The 14,584-nt window shown below is 28.3% G+C and overlaps 1 protein-coding gene across 2 annotated transcripts in view; it reads right to left on the reverse strand.

Annotated features, from left to right (window-relative positions):
- Window positions 1-4,702: 4,702 nt before the first annotated feature.
- Window positions 4,703-14,584, reverse strand: part of LOC132943519 (putative phosphatidate phosphatase) — a 30,919-nt gene continuing 21,037 nt past the window's right edge. The window contains exons 2-6 of one of the 2 annotated variants that reach the window (XM_061012548.1): window positions 9,581-9,738; window positions 9,260-9,474; window positions 8,974-9,094; window positions 6,440-6,613; window positions 4,703-5,669 (exon numbers count right to left, since the gene is read on the reverse strand). In XM_061012548.1, coding sequence (XP_060868531.1) covers window positions 5,520-5,669; window positions 6,440-6,613; window positions 8,974-9,094; window positions 9,260-9,474; window positions 9,581-9,738 — 818 coding nt within the window. In that variant the 3' untranslated portion in view covers window positions 4,703-5,519. The remainder of the gene's footprint in view (window positions 5,670-6,439; window positions 6,614-8,973; window positions 9,095-9,259; window positions 9,475-9,580; window positions 9,739-14,584) is intronic. The other variant, XM_061012549.1, reaches the window with a different exon arrangement.

A 14,584-nucleotide genomic window follows, 5' to 3' on the forward strand; every position in this document is an offset into this window, starting at 1 on the left:
TATTATAGGTCTTATAGTTTTGTTTCTATAAAATAAATGAAAACAATAAATTAATTAAATTTAATGAATGTATTCATTTTACAATGACGTGTGTTTTTATTTTTGTGTCTGAAGACATTTATCCATAGTAAAAAAATTGCACCGAAGATCAACTACAAAAAGTTTGCGATAGAAAATTGGATCTAGTTTGTACTTTCAAAATTTCTCAGAACTTTTATAAATAATTGGTATAAAAAAATAAATACGAACATAGGATGAAATGTTAATAATTTTATGACCTTTATCATTGAATCAAAATGTAATACATCCGTAATTTATTACAGTTACAATAATAGACCTACTCAATTATAAATTTAAATTATAATTTGTAAACAATAAATTTTTTTCGTATTAATTTAACATGTAACTTTTAGATTCTGAGCGAAGCAATGAATAATGTATTGATTTTATAATGATGTGTGTTGTTTTTTTATTTTTTATTTTTGTGTCTGTCGTCGCCTAAAGTAAAAATGGTTGGATTTTCTTCAACAGTAACTTTTCTGATAGGAAAGTGAATCACAAAACGTGAAAAACAAAAGAAAAATTAAGGAAAAACGGGAATTTTTACGCAAAATCTGTTTTTGAGAAAATCAATTATGGTTTTTGGTGTAACTCTAAAACAAATGACCGTAGGTACATGGGATTTTGACTAAATGTTTATATTAGCATTTTTTATGCACCATAACAATTTTCCAAATATTTTGACTTATTTTGAGCTGTTTACGGACCTTTTCAGTTACCATTTTTTTTTACATTTTTTTCATATTGACAAACTACGTGAAAATGTCGAAAATTTGCAAATTATTTTGAGTTAGAAATTCATAAAAAATTTTCTTTTTAAATCTAAGATTTGAAAATATAATACAAGATTCCTCATAAATTTGTCTACCTTTTTCAAAAAATAAATTTCCACAAGAAAGTCAAATTAAATTTTTATGAGCGTTTGAAATTCATATTTGTACAACATTTGATATTCACTCGATTTCTCATGTAACGATATTCTTATTTTGTTGTAATTAAAAAACGAATGACTGTAGATACTTAATATTTTCACTGAATGTTTATATTAGCATTTTCTATAAACGATAACATTTTGAAAATAATTTGACTCTTTTTGAGCTGTTTACAGACATTGTCAGTTTTCAATTTTTTTAGTTTTTTTTTCTATAAATATCAATAAAATTTTAATTTGTTGCTTACAAATTCGTGAAAATTTAATGCAAGGCTCTTGATATATTGTTACAATAGCAATTGAAAAATAATAAAAATACATACGCACAATTTTTTTTTATAAGCATTTAAAGTTCGAATTTTGACAAAATTTATCAAATCTAAAATTTAATAATTATTTTGTAGTTGAAAATTTATAAAATGTTCAACTTTTATAGCTAAGGATTGAAAATTTAAAACTAGGTTCCACGTAAATAGGTTATATATAAATTATTTTATTCACAATATTATCATCAAATATACTTGGTAATATCATAGGCCGACTGACCGTTTTCGCTCAGAATCGTTTTACTTATACAATGATATAATAATAATAATAATAATAATATTTATTGGCCAAGAGAAAGATACAATTTCGATAAGTAATTAATGATTATATATAATATATATAATATGGTTAGATGGCCCATCTGACCACTGAGGATTACCTCTTATATCATTGAATTCAAATTTAACACCATCCATTACAGAGACCCACTTGTCGCCTACTGCAGTACAGCAGAGCGACATCCACTTACCCACCTTTTTTATGTTGAAATTAAAGAAAAGTAACTTAAAACTTTAAACTTAACTTGACGAGTTAACAATATACTAGCTTGCTCTTCCTTAAATGCACGATATAATGTCGTCTATACTCTAAGGTAGATTTAGTGTAGTACCTATCATATGATTTCCCAGTGATGCAGCGTTGCATAAAAAAGGCCGCAACTTGATTTCACACAATAGGTATTTAGATATATTTTTTACCTTTAAGTTGTAACATTGGAACTCATACAGACACAGCCGCACATAAAGAAATTAAATATATATAATACTGGTTTGGGCACGTATAATGATAATATTGTATAATGATATTATTATAATATCATTATATGTACTCATTTAAATATAATTTATAATATATTATAAATTATAAATATTTAAATATAATATATACTAATATCATTATTATTATTGTATAAAGATAATAATATAGTATATAGGTACTGTGTGACAATTAAATTTTAATAGCAATTTAAAACATAGTGATATTCATTGACTACGAAATTCGATGTACGCTGCTAGAAAAAATATATTTTCCGAATCTTCTAAAAGATATCGCGATGAGACAATAAATAAACTCAAGTAAAATGCAAAATACTTTGTTATTTAAAGGTGAAAAGTTTATTTATTTAGGTACCTAATGACAAAAATGTAATAATTCTACAACTTGTTGGAAAAATTGTAATATGTTATGTACCCTCTACCTAATGCGTACCATATGTTTTTGGATATGGCACAATATTATTAGATGAGCTAAATAACTGTTTGCGTAATAATATTATAACAATTAATTTATCAATCAACATTGATACGAAAATGATGGTAAATAGTGTGAGAAAAATCCAAAAGATGTAGGAAAGTACCGCGTCCAAGCGGTAATTTTCCCCTCCCATTTAGCTAAGACGTTTTCTTTTTTTGATCACCCCCCCCCCCCTTTTCAGAAATCATGTCTACGCCACTGCCGGACACATATTGTGTAACCGTACTAGTCACGACGGTTACAGATAGTAGTTATCGTGCTATAAACTAACTACTGCACGAGTATATTGTGACTATAATATTTTCATGCGCCAGTTACGAGGCTAAAAGTAGCACGCGCGCTTGTTTAGATCTTTCCATAAAGCTCACACCGCCAATGCTATTATTTATTTTTGGTCGATACTGGGACACTCGACAATCGACACTCAACCGTTTCCAAGATAATCTTTTTACGATTGGGATATCTAACCTCAACATTTGCAGTCGTGTGGACGTATCGCTGAGTAGATATACTATGTGAATGACGTGCGATAGTTTTATAATCTTTACTATTGCGCACTATCTCCTACGCAATAACACCGATATTAGCTACTCGACACATCGATTCGTTTATTTATTTTATATTATACAAATCATAATTATAGAATATTATCATTCTTACCCTTTCTTTATCCCTTTATCCTTTAGAATAGGTAGGTACTATTGTAATATTGGGTTAATGCCTAATAATATTTAAATAAATAAATAAATCAAATTATCTAAGTTGGTACCTACGTTTTGTGCCATCACGAAGGAACCGCAAATTTATCATGTTATGTCTATACGTTTGAAAGACGGAGACAACTTGTGCGGGTATAAAAAGTCCTGGGATATTCTCTCTACCGGAACCTCTGAGGTACTAATTTCTAAAGTTCAACAGAGTTTGATTTTTAAATCCCTAAACAACCCAAGACACCCCACAAACCGAATATCTGTGCTATATGCTATATTGCCAAGAAATGTATGAAAATTACTAAGTATTTAGAATAATTGAATAAGTAGATATAGTATAGGTATACACTATACATATTATAATATATGAGTATATGACTACTGTAATAAGTAATTAACAATAACAGTATGTCATATAAACTATAAAGGTGCACCTTGTAGGTACCTACCTATTTATGTATGTATGTATGTAGTGGAGTAGACAAGGGGAGACGTGGGGCTCAGATCCCGTCATTGGCTTTTTATTACCTTAGTAAAAAGTTTTGAGAGGGTGGGGGATTTTCCAATTTTCTCTTCCCATTTAGGTATGTCGTTTTCTATTTTTGATCCCCCCCCCTTTCAAAAAGCATGTCTACGCCACTGTATGTATGTATAATGTATGCATGTATGATGTATCTATGTATCATATGTACATATGTATCATGTATGTATGTAATATGTATGTATGTACATATATTCATACATGTGCCACACAGTGAAACTTGAATATCTGTTGAGTGATGCCATATTTAAGTATATACAGGTGTAACTTTCAAAAATTCGAAATAATGTACACTCGTCAGTAGTTTTATAGTAGATGAGAAAATAAAAATCCCGTTTAAAATGATTTCAAACAATAGACTACGAACACTGTGTACAACATATTGTAACAATTAATAATTGATTTTGTAATACAATTATATTGATAATAGTCATCCAATTATTGCTTCAATATTAGTATGTAAGCTTAGTGAATTCTATTTTTGCACACATTGTACAATTGTTCATTTGTTATTGCGAACAAGACATCGAGTATTATAAATTAATAAGAATGCATGTAAAATAATGGCCAATTAACGTAAAAAATTATCCTTTTCCATAGCATTATACCACTCACTATATATACTTAGAAAAAAAACAAAATGATTGTGTGCATTTAAAACCCATTATTTAGTTAAAAATTCATCATTTTAATTATTCTATGTTTTCTTCTCATTAAGTTACTCGTTTATGACTACAGCTCAGAATTGAGGTTATTGAAAACACATTATTCGCCTTTTAATGAGAAATAGAATTAAATGTCTTTCTTTGTCGATGATCTGAGACCATTATTAAATCGTATAGACGTATAGGAATATGTCAACACACAGTATGGGTACAGTTTACAAAGAACTTTTATTATTCAACCATAACACTGTAAAAAAAAACATTCATGTAGGTATAGAATACATATTATAATATGCGGGATAGTAGGTATATCTATTCAAATTTAACCACGTCTATAGTAATTTTTTAACTTTGTAGGTGAAGGGATACACATAATCCACTGACTAGGTACTATATAATAGTTATACAAATGGTTTTTTAAAAAAATTAATATTATGTAAATAAATGTGCCGGGTAAATGTCAAACGATTGTAAACAACGGATATTCAAAGTGCACCTAATTATTATACAATTAGGTTTTATCTTATTAAACACTTTTCAAATTTAAATAAATAAATTATACATATTATCTAAAATATTATAATATTATGTATTATGTATGTATTATGCGTATTACGTTTTATAGTTTAGTGAAAAAAAATTAGATAATAATAAAAAACTACATAATTATAATAGTGATATGTACACGACAACAAACATTAAAAAATAGTTAAAAAATTAAAACAACTAGGTATAGGTACTTATATATGTAAATATTGTATGAATGTGTAATAATAGGACCAAATGCGTAAACTACGCATCTACTCAAAGTCCCAATTTGTCACGCATTGCTATATCTAATGTACCTACCTACCTAGGTAATTTACATAGTAATATGTAGGTATTTTAATATATTATATATATACAGTTATATAGCGAGAATACTGATGTTTAAAAATTAACAAATCATTTTTCGTTTCATTAACAATAATGCTGTACAGTGTAAAAATATAAAGTGAGTATTTTATGTGTATAGTCGCATTTTGCGAAAATTACAAATTCAGAGATGGATTTTTACCATCGGCGACGACGTTTAATAGTCTTCCTGCAGTAAAGTACCCGTTGTCCGTCGTCTCGTTGGACCAGGTTTCAGTGGTCGAATGCGATTTGTTATCATTTTTTTGTCTGTCAAACAATCCATTCTGGTGAACACAAAAAAAAAATCAATAAAATATGAAATCAACATTTTCTAGATAGAATTTAGATCATATTATATTATACAGATATAAAAAGTGCATATTAATTATTTATTTTTTCAAGGGGAGCGTTTAAACTTTTAAAGGTTAACTGCTGTTATTTGCAGGTAATGTCAATAGGTTCTTACACACAGATGTGTACGGTATATAATGTCATTCGCGCAAACATAATTATTTTGATGCCTTTACCGAGGACGCCTATAGGCTGACAGCTATTCTAATACATATACGATTTCAGTGGCGTAATTTGGTCATGTCTGTGGGGAGGGGGGGATTGAAACATTAAGTCTGGCTGACAAATTCTGATTGCACTATTGTGCTTAACTCGTTGAAATATACCAATAGGTTCCCGAAAAAATTCCCAAAAATCGAGCTAAACTGCATTATTTCAATTTATTTGTGCAATAGGTATTGCAATAGTGATTAGTATTTTTATTTTTTGTTACTATAAAATATAGGTAGGTACTATATCAGTAGGTACAATAGAACCTATAAATAATAATATTTATATAATTAAATAAGGAGGTACATAAATATGGTTCGCCAGTTTAAAAAAAAAGTCACGGAGGTGATACGACACCCAAATCCGTCCTCCCCGTAATTACGCCACTGTACGCTTTGAAAATATATTAATTATAAAATTAAAATTTTAAACTAAATGGGTAATAATAATAGCTAGGCACCTATATTCTAATTTAAATGTTTTTCACACTCACAATGTAAGTAGAGATCATGATTCCAATTATCGAACCAGCCAACACGTCCCACCAATGATGTCTGTGATCTGTGATCCTAGTCAGAGAACAGAACATGGCCCAGAGCATGCACATCGCTTGTAAGACTGGCATTAACAGCAACGAACGCGATTTGCATTTGTTATGTAGATACCACTGCAAAAGCAACAACATAATATAATATATTGTACAGAGATCGTTAGAAATTTAGAACAATAAAACAATTAAAATATTATTTAACGAATACGAATAAACTGAACACATAAGGCGTAGGCTCAAGGTAAACATTTACATCCGTAGGTCAAACCCACACATGTTGTCTCCGTCTTACAAACATTTTAACATAGCACGTTTACGTTCAGCACTTCAGAAGAACCAATTTTGTGTTGTCACTTGTTAGTTGTTAGCATTATTATTATAAAAAGTTGTATAGTGATTGGAGTATTTGACATATTATTATTTAATCAAACTTAAAAGTTAAAGGCGAGAACATTATTTTCGTGTTTGTACGCAGGTTTTTTACAATACTTTAAATCTTGAGTGTGTTATGAGTATTTTTAAATTGCAATATTTTAATTACTTATAACTAGCTCAAAAATTAAAATGCCATAAAAAAACCGACGTTCATAGACGGACAATATTTTTACCTTCAAGTTTCATTATAGATCAATCGACTCTTATATTGAAGCTAACAACACCACTGTTATTTTGAATTCTGCTGAGCGCAAATTTGCAGTGTTGTATCTACGTTTGTAAGACGGAGACGACACATATTATTTTATTTGTATAAATACTATGCAATACAAAATGATATGTCTATTTAAATATACTATACATAACCTAAATATGACATATTATATTATCTATAACTACTAAACAAACAAAATGCGTAAACCAGCTAAAAAAAGTGAATCATAACCAAAAGTAAAAAAAAGTAGAAAGTAGGTAACCGCTCTCCTGTACAGCTATTGCATAGGTGTCAATTGTCAAGTGTACCTCGTCATTGAGTAAGTCACTATGATGTAGTGATAATTTTGAATACAATATTATAAACTATTAGATACGAAAAACCAATCTGAGCGAAGACGGCTCGTCAGCCTACATTACCAAGTATAACTATATTACTAATATTTATATTGCTATATTATAGTAATTAATTTTACTATTAGTAATAGCAGGTACGGTAGATTAAATACATTTTTGCTGAAACATGACATATTTTCTTATTATATTATTTTATAATAGTGTATATTTTTAGACTCTGAGCGGATCAATGAATGTATAATTGATTTAACAGTGGTTTTTTATTTTTATTTTTTTCTGTCTGTCAATACCTTTTAGAACAGTAAAAATGCTTCGATTTTCTTCAACAGTATCTTTTTTGTTAGGAATCTAGATGGTTCTTTGAGGGGCAAAAGGTCCAATTTCCGAATAGTTTTCAAAAGCGCCGTGAAAAATAAAGAAAAATTAAGGAAAAACGAGAATTTTTACGCAAAATTGGTTTTTGACTATATCGATTTTTGTTTTTGGTGTAACTCTAAAACAAATGACCGTATACATGACATTTTGAATGAATGTTAATATTTACATTGTCTATACACCATCACATTTAAAAAATATTTTGACTTGTTTTGAGCTGTTTGCGGATATTTTCAGTTTCCAATTTATTTTAGGTTCTGAACAGAACGATGTATATATTGGTTTTAAGCTAAAAAATGTTCAACTAATTTATACCACAAACTTATATTCACGTTATTCATAAGTCTATTGACTCATAAAATATCAGTTATCATAGTTTAAAAAAATAATATAATGGGTAGGTGAAATCAATTTTTTTTAGTGGTCTTGCGTATTGTATAGATTTGTGTGGTCAATTAAATAAATATAATATACAATATGTCAATATCTTAAGCAGACTGTAGAAAGTCTCCACTCAGAATCGTTTTTCGAATTCAATGATATATCATTGAATTAAAATTTAAAAAATCCATTAAATTGACCCACTTGACACCTACGTCATACTGTAGATGAGAGAAGTACCCACTTGTCAACCTTTTTAAAAATAAATATAAATTACAGTTTAAAATTATTAAATTTTGTTAACAAGTTGACTGCCATGAGTATCATATCTGGACCGCACATCGTTTGTACCCTGAGCTAACTATTTTAAACTCGTTCATTTTACTGATATTGGTACTCACCGCGTTTGACTTTCAAGGGTACTCATTTTAACCCAAGGAAATTACAAAATCATAAGGAATAACGAAAAAAACCGCGATTTACGTGGACGTCTGTCAAAAAATACTATGGCGTACGTGACAAAACCAATGAGTTCCTATTCTGGTAGGTAGGTACTCATGGCGTTTGAGGACAGGTCTATTAAAATACTGTGCAGTCAAATTGTTAAGAGTAGTGAAAAAATGAAAAACTTAAGTAATTTATAAAAAAAATAATGATCCAAGACCTGCAAAGTAAGTCGTAAGACAGAAAAATATTAAAATAAATATTGTACGTACGGCTAAAGATATTGATCCGTACACTGAAATGGAAGCATGGCCCGATGGAAATGACTTGCTGGCATCTCGTATGATATATGTGCTTTCATTTTCGTTCATACACGTATAACGATCAATATACCTAAATTAATATGTAAATGTTGTTTTAGATATAACACATCGAAATAAAATAATTATTAAGCGTTGATTAGGTTTATTTGAGCCGATAAAATATTTGATACCTATGTCCTATATATTATATGAATTCAGTTAATAGGCAGTGTATTATAATAAGTTAGATTATTACCTATTAGTGCAGTTTTTGGCTTCTTTAGGAAGACAAGTGTCTAAAAAATGTGGCCTTGGTTCACCAATCAGAAGTTTGCCGACGTCTGTTATAAAAAATACGAATATCAGTCCTAAGATATATTGACGATACCACCGCAACGATTCTTTAAGCCATTCATACCGTTCGGAATCAAATTTGTTTTTTTCTTTAGTGAAGTATTCGGTCATCATTGCCTGTGTACATATTATATCGTATTTATCAATATCAATTGTACATTATATTATTGTTTATTACGAATTTGGCTATAGGTAATATGCATGTTTTAATATTTTAACTTACGGCCAAATATGGAACTATGAGTGTAACTAGTATAAGCACATGGGACTCCACCGTATCGCCTTGGTATTTGTAGCTTATTTTGGGATCCCCGCAAAAAAAGCCGATGCTTTGCAAGTGTGGAATACTTCCAAATTCTACCAAACCCATTGCGATAAAAACTAGAAACAAATAAAATACAGAATTAGATATGTTATGTCTGTAGACTGTAATGTTTAAAGATAGATTATATATCATATATACCTAGTATATAACATAAACAGACAACAGTATATCATTATGAAATATATCCATTATTATATTGATTTTACTCAATTTAAGAATCGCCTACCACTTCATCGTGGACCGTGGTACCAGAAATGAAGCATGCAAGCATTTGTCTTTAGAACACAATAACTAATTTTTTTTATTAAGAAGACGCTACACATGCATTTAAGCATTTGTTGTTTCTGTCGTACACACGTACGACCTATCAAATTTCAGTTCACTAGTTTCTGTAGTGTGTTACTAGTTTTGATATTAGGGTGAATTGATATATTATCAATCTTTTAGGCAAGAACGTTATCTGTACTTAAGAGTCGGCTTTTATTCGATATTTTAATTTTCAAGCGAGATATGAGCATTTTTTATCTATGATATTTCACATACCCATATCTTGATTGAAAATTAAAATATCGAAAATATCACCAATCATTAAGCACAGATAATGTTCTTACTTATAAGTTTTTGATAATAGGTCAATTCACTCTAATATAAAAACTAACAGCACACTATTAAAACTAGTGAACTGAAATTTGGTATGTCGAAAAAATCTATGTAAGATGGATACGCATGGGTAATGTCCTCTTATGAAGAAGATTGCCATATACTTATAAATAAGAAGAAGAGAATAATATAATAATGGGTAGCTATATTAAATAATTCTAAAATCTAAACAAACTTATGGCTTAATATCAAGACATCATAAATTCAATGAATAGGTACCAACTATAAAAGGTTCCTATTAGATATCTTTTTAAGTGTGATGTTAGCACTTAGCTCTTTACAGTACCAAAGTACCTATACACTTTTAATATGTAATTTTTCATAATATGTATAATGTATATATTTCACAGTGCAAGTTTAGTATTTTATTTATAGAGACATTAGTACCTAAGTGGCTAGGTATATAAATATAGTTACCTATTATGGTGAATGATGATTAGTAGAGCGCGGATTTATATGCATTAAAAACCAACCAAATATGCGCTAAAAAATCCTAAATATGCATAAATATATGCACTAAAATGTTAAAATATGCACAAAAAATTAAAATATGCATAATTAAATTAGCAAAAAAATTATCGAACCCTACTATAGATACTTATCTATTTTTTTGTAGGTAGTTTTAATCTATAAGAAAAAAATAGGAATCAATTTATATCAACAATTATGTATCCTAAAACAAATTTTAGTCTTTAAAATCTTTATCTTATTATGTATTTTATTACCCTGATTATTGATCTAAGGTCATATTTGGGAAAACCGTTTATACCTACGAGTATACCTATTAATTTATTTTGATATTAATCGAAACTATAAAAATATGATATTTTTTTCTTATATTATAATACTATATATTTTTAAAATGTCTAAAAACACATCGAAATATTCACTAAAAGGTGAAATATGCTATTAAAATTGTAAAATAAGTCCTTAAAATAGAAAAATATCAAAATATGCAAAAATATGCGCGAAAAAGTTTAATTTTTTAAATCGTCATGTCATGAAACAAATTATGTGCTCACTTAGTATATCATACGATCAACCAGAATAAATATACAAATTCATACAAATCCGCGCTCTAGTGATTAGTTTCTAATAATTATGTACCATAATCCTTAGTGGCTACGAGCTAGTATCAATAAACATTTCAAATGCATATAGAAATTCTTCACAGTTAAGCCATTATTATTTTTAGTTATATTTTATCCTTTATATTATATTATAAACATATATCATAATTTATTTGTAGGTACCTACCTAGGTACTTTTAAATGGTATAAATAATTATAATACCAGTATAAAATTAAAATTGCTTAGATCCTATTCCACTTAATTCTAACGTAATACCGCACGATAGAGGTATTTGACTAGGTATTAAAGTGGGGACATTTAAGGACTACATAGGTTTCAGCTTAAAATATCTCATATAATGGAATGTTTGACATATCGTGTTGCGTATTGCGTAGGTATATAATATATATTGAATACGTCGGCGTAAAAATGTTGGTAACACGTGTTAACTAAAATTTGAATGCATTTGGTTTGTAAACACTCAGCGATTTGTGGAGTCCGCCACACATTTGTGAAAATGTCCATTGGACAAAATTTAATGATGTAATACTGTATACTCACACCTACTAATTATGTATAATTATGGAAATTTCACATTTTATTTAGTACGTTTCGTATAACTTATAGTTTCGAGGGAAGACCTAGAGGCTAGAAGAAGCACTTCTATGTTATGATTTTATTCATATACCGTACAAATATAGCAGTCACAGGTCACATGGCTTGAATTTCAGTAGGTAATTAATAATATTACTATAAACAAATGCGAAGTATTTACGTAGTGATGTATTATAATAAAGTTATAGGTATAATAAAAGATAAAATATGTTTTTATTTTCTAAAAGAATAAAGATACGTAGGTATAAGAGATATTATATTATGTAATGTAGGTACTCGTACTAATGTACTAATGTCCAATGTCTAATGTGCATTTAAACTGTTAAGTAGGTAGGTACTATTTATTGTTTAAAAAACGTGTAAGAAGATTGAACAATATTCGAAAAATATGGCAATATGCCAATATTCATAAATATTTTACTCTCTAGTATTATACGTGGGGTCGGGTAGTCAAAAATTAATAAAAAATCCTCATTATTTTTCTTACTGCAATCAAAAAATATAAAAATACAAATGCACAAATTTTTTTTTATAGATTTCAAATTACGAAATAGGATTAACGATTTTGGTTATTTTGTTGTTATTCAAACTTGTTTGTAAAAATTTCGCTCTTCATATTAGTTACAAAATTTTAAAAAAAGCTATACATTTTTTCCTTTTAGTTTTAAAAATGATTTAATTACTTTTATTTAAAAATAAATGAACGAAGAATGGAATAGGATAGGGTATGCGTCGTATACCCGCGTATACCCTCCAAAACACCACTGGGTACAGTAGATTGATTTATCTACCTAGTTTTTAATATTATTTATAGTTGGTTAACGATTATAATTCAGATAACAATGCTAAGCCCTAAGCAGGAGCTCAAAAGTTTTTTTAAGCTTTAAGGATAATATATTATAACATAAAAAATCGGGATATAGCCATAATGCGGTAACATATATAAATAACTAATATATTATTTATCTTTACTATAAGTGTTACAACTAATTTTAACACAGCTACCTAACTATCAATCATCATTATTATCGGAAAAGAATTTTAGACATTTATTGCAGTTCGGTTAGGTACTTTATTATCGTGTTTGTAAAAGTATACTGAGTAATAACTGAACTATTGTACAAGACTTGTATTAATTGTTTTGATAACATTTTATTAGTCCGATGATACAATACCACACAAAAAAGTACCTACTTAAAATTCACTTGATTATGAGTTATATTCATAAATATAGATTAATAATCGTAATATTGAGTAGATACCTAGTGCTTAATGTCTAATTAATAAATACCTATAATAGCATGGCTATAAGTGAATGTGTTGTTAGTAAGTCACAAGTCCAGTGTTGTAAAAAATACTTTTAAAAAGTATTTAAGTAATTACTCTAATACTTTTAAAATTAAGTATTTAAAATACCTCCCAAATACTCTAAAAAGTTAAGTAGGTATTTGAGTAATACTCAAATACTTTTTAGAAGTATTTGAAATAACCTATAAATACAAAAAAAAAATTCTATTTAGTTCTGATATAATTTGTTATAATCAAAAATCTGATCAGTCACGTTAGTTCCTTTTTAGTGATGGTTTCATCACAACAATGAACTTTTCTCTACAGAGGTATTAGATTAAAACTATATAGGTATGTATTTGGATAATTGGATATTCCATACTGTCATCGATCCTCGTCGACGATAAACAATAATGATATTATTGATAACCATTTTCTTGGTAAATAATGAATAAAAATATTTTCGTATAGTTAAATAAATTATAAAGTATAATAGCTGTTAAGCAAAAGCTTGTTGAATAATATATATTTGGTTCTTGACTTAATTAGCTCGTTCTGGTATCGTAGTCGTCGACGACTGGAGAAAAAAAAACATTTAATGAAGCTATTAGTCGACGTAAACCGATATCGAATTGTCCATAAATGATAAATATATAATATAATATTGTTATTATGTTGAAGGATAAACATGACGGCACGTTTTTTTTTTATTTAACAAGAATGACAAGGATTTAACAAGGATGATAAATAGAAACAAATTAAGAATTAAAATAATAAAAAAAAAGTATTCAATAAAATAGTATTCAATAGTAGGTAAAAAAAAGTATTCAATAAGGAAAAAAGTATTTGAATACTTTTACTCAAATACTTTACAACACACTAGCAACCCTTATCTATTTATAGTAGTAGATTAGGATTCAATTGAATTCAATAGATCCAGTGCCTGTGCCATAGCCACAGAGGCGTATTTATGATTTTGGCACCATAGGTACACACATTTTGGCGCCCCATTTTTTCTCAGTTGCCTTTTATTTATTGTCACAATTTACTTTTAAGCCCCCTCTAATTTACAATTTACTTTTTTTATGACAATATAATAAAATACATCGTATATACATTAAATATAGAAATATGTATGGAAATGTAAAAGATATTATAAGAAAGGTACAGGTTATCACTTATCACTTATCACTAATAAAATTTCTCAACAAATCTAATAAAATAAAAGGGAGGGGGAGCCTATTTTCTATCTCATCTTGATTACAACAC

The sequence above is a fragment of the Metopolophium dirhodum genome, chromosome 4, assembly GCF_019925205.1.
Source record: "Metopolophium dirhodum isolate CAU chromosome 4, ASM1992520v1, whole genome shotgun sequence".
Taxonomy (NCBI): Eukaryota; Metazoa; Arthropoda; class Insecta; order Hemiptera; family Aphididae; genus Metopolophium; species Metopolophium dirhodum.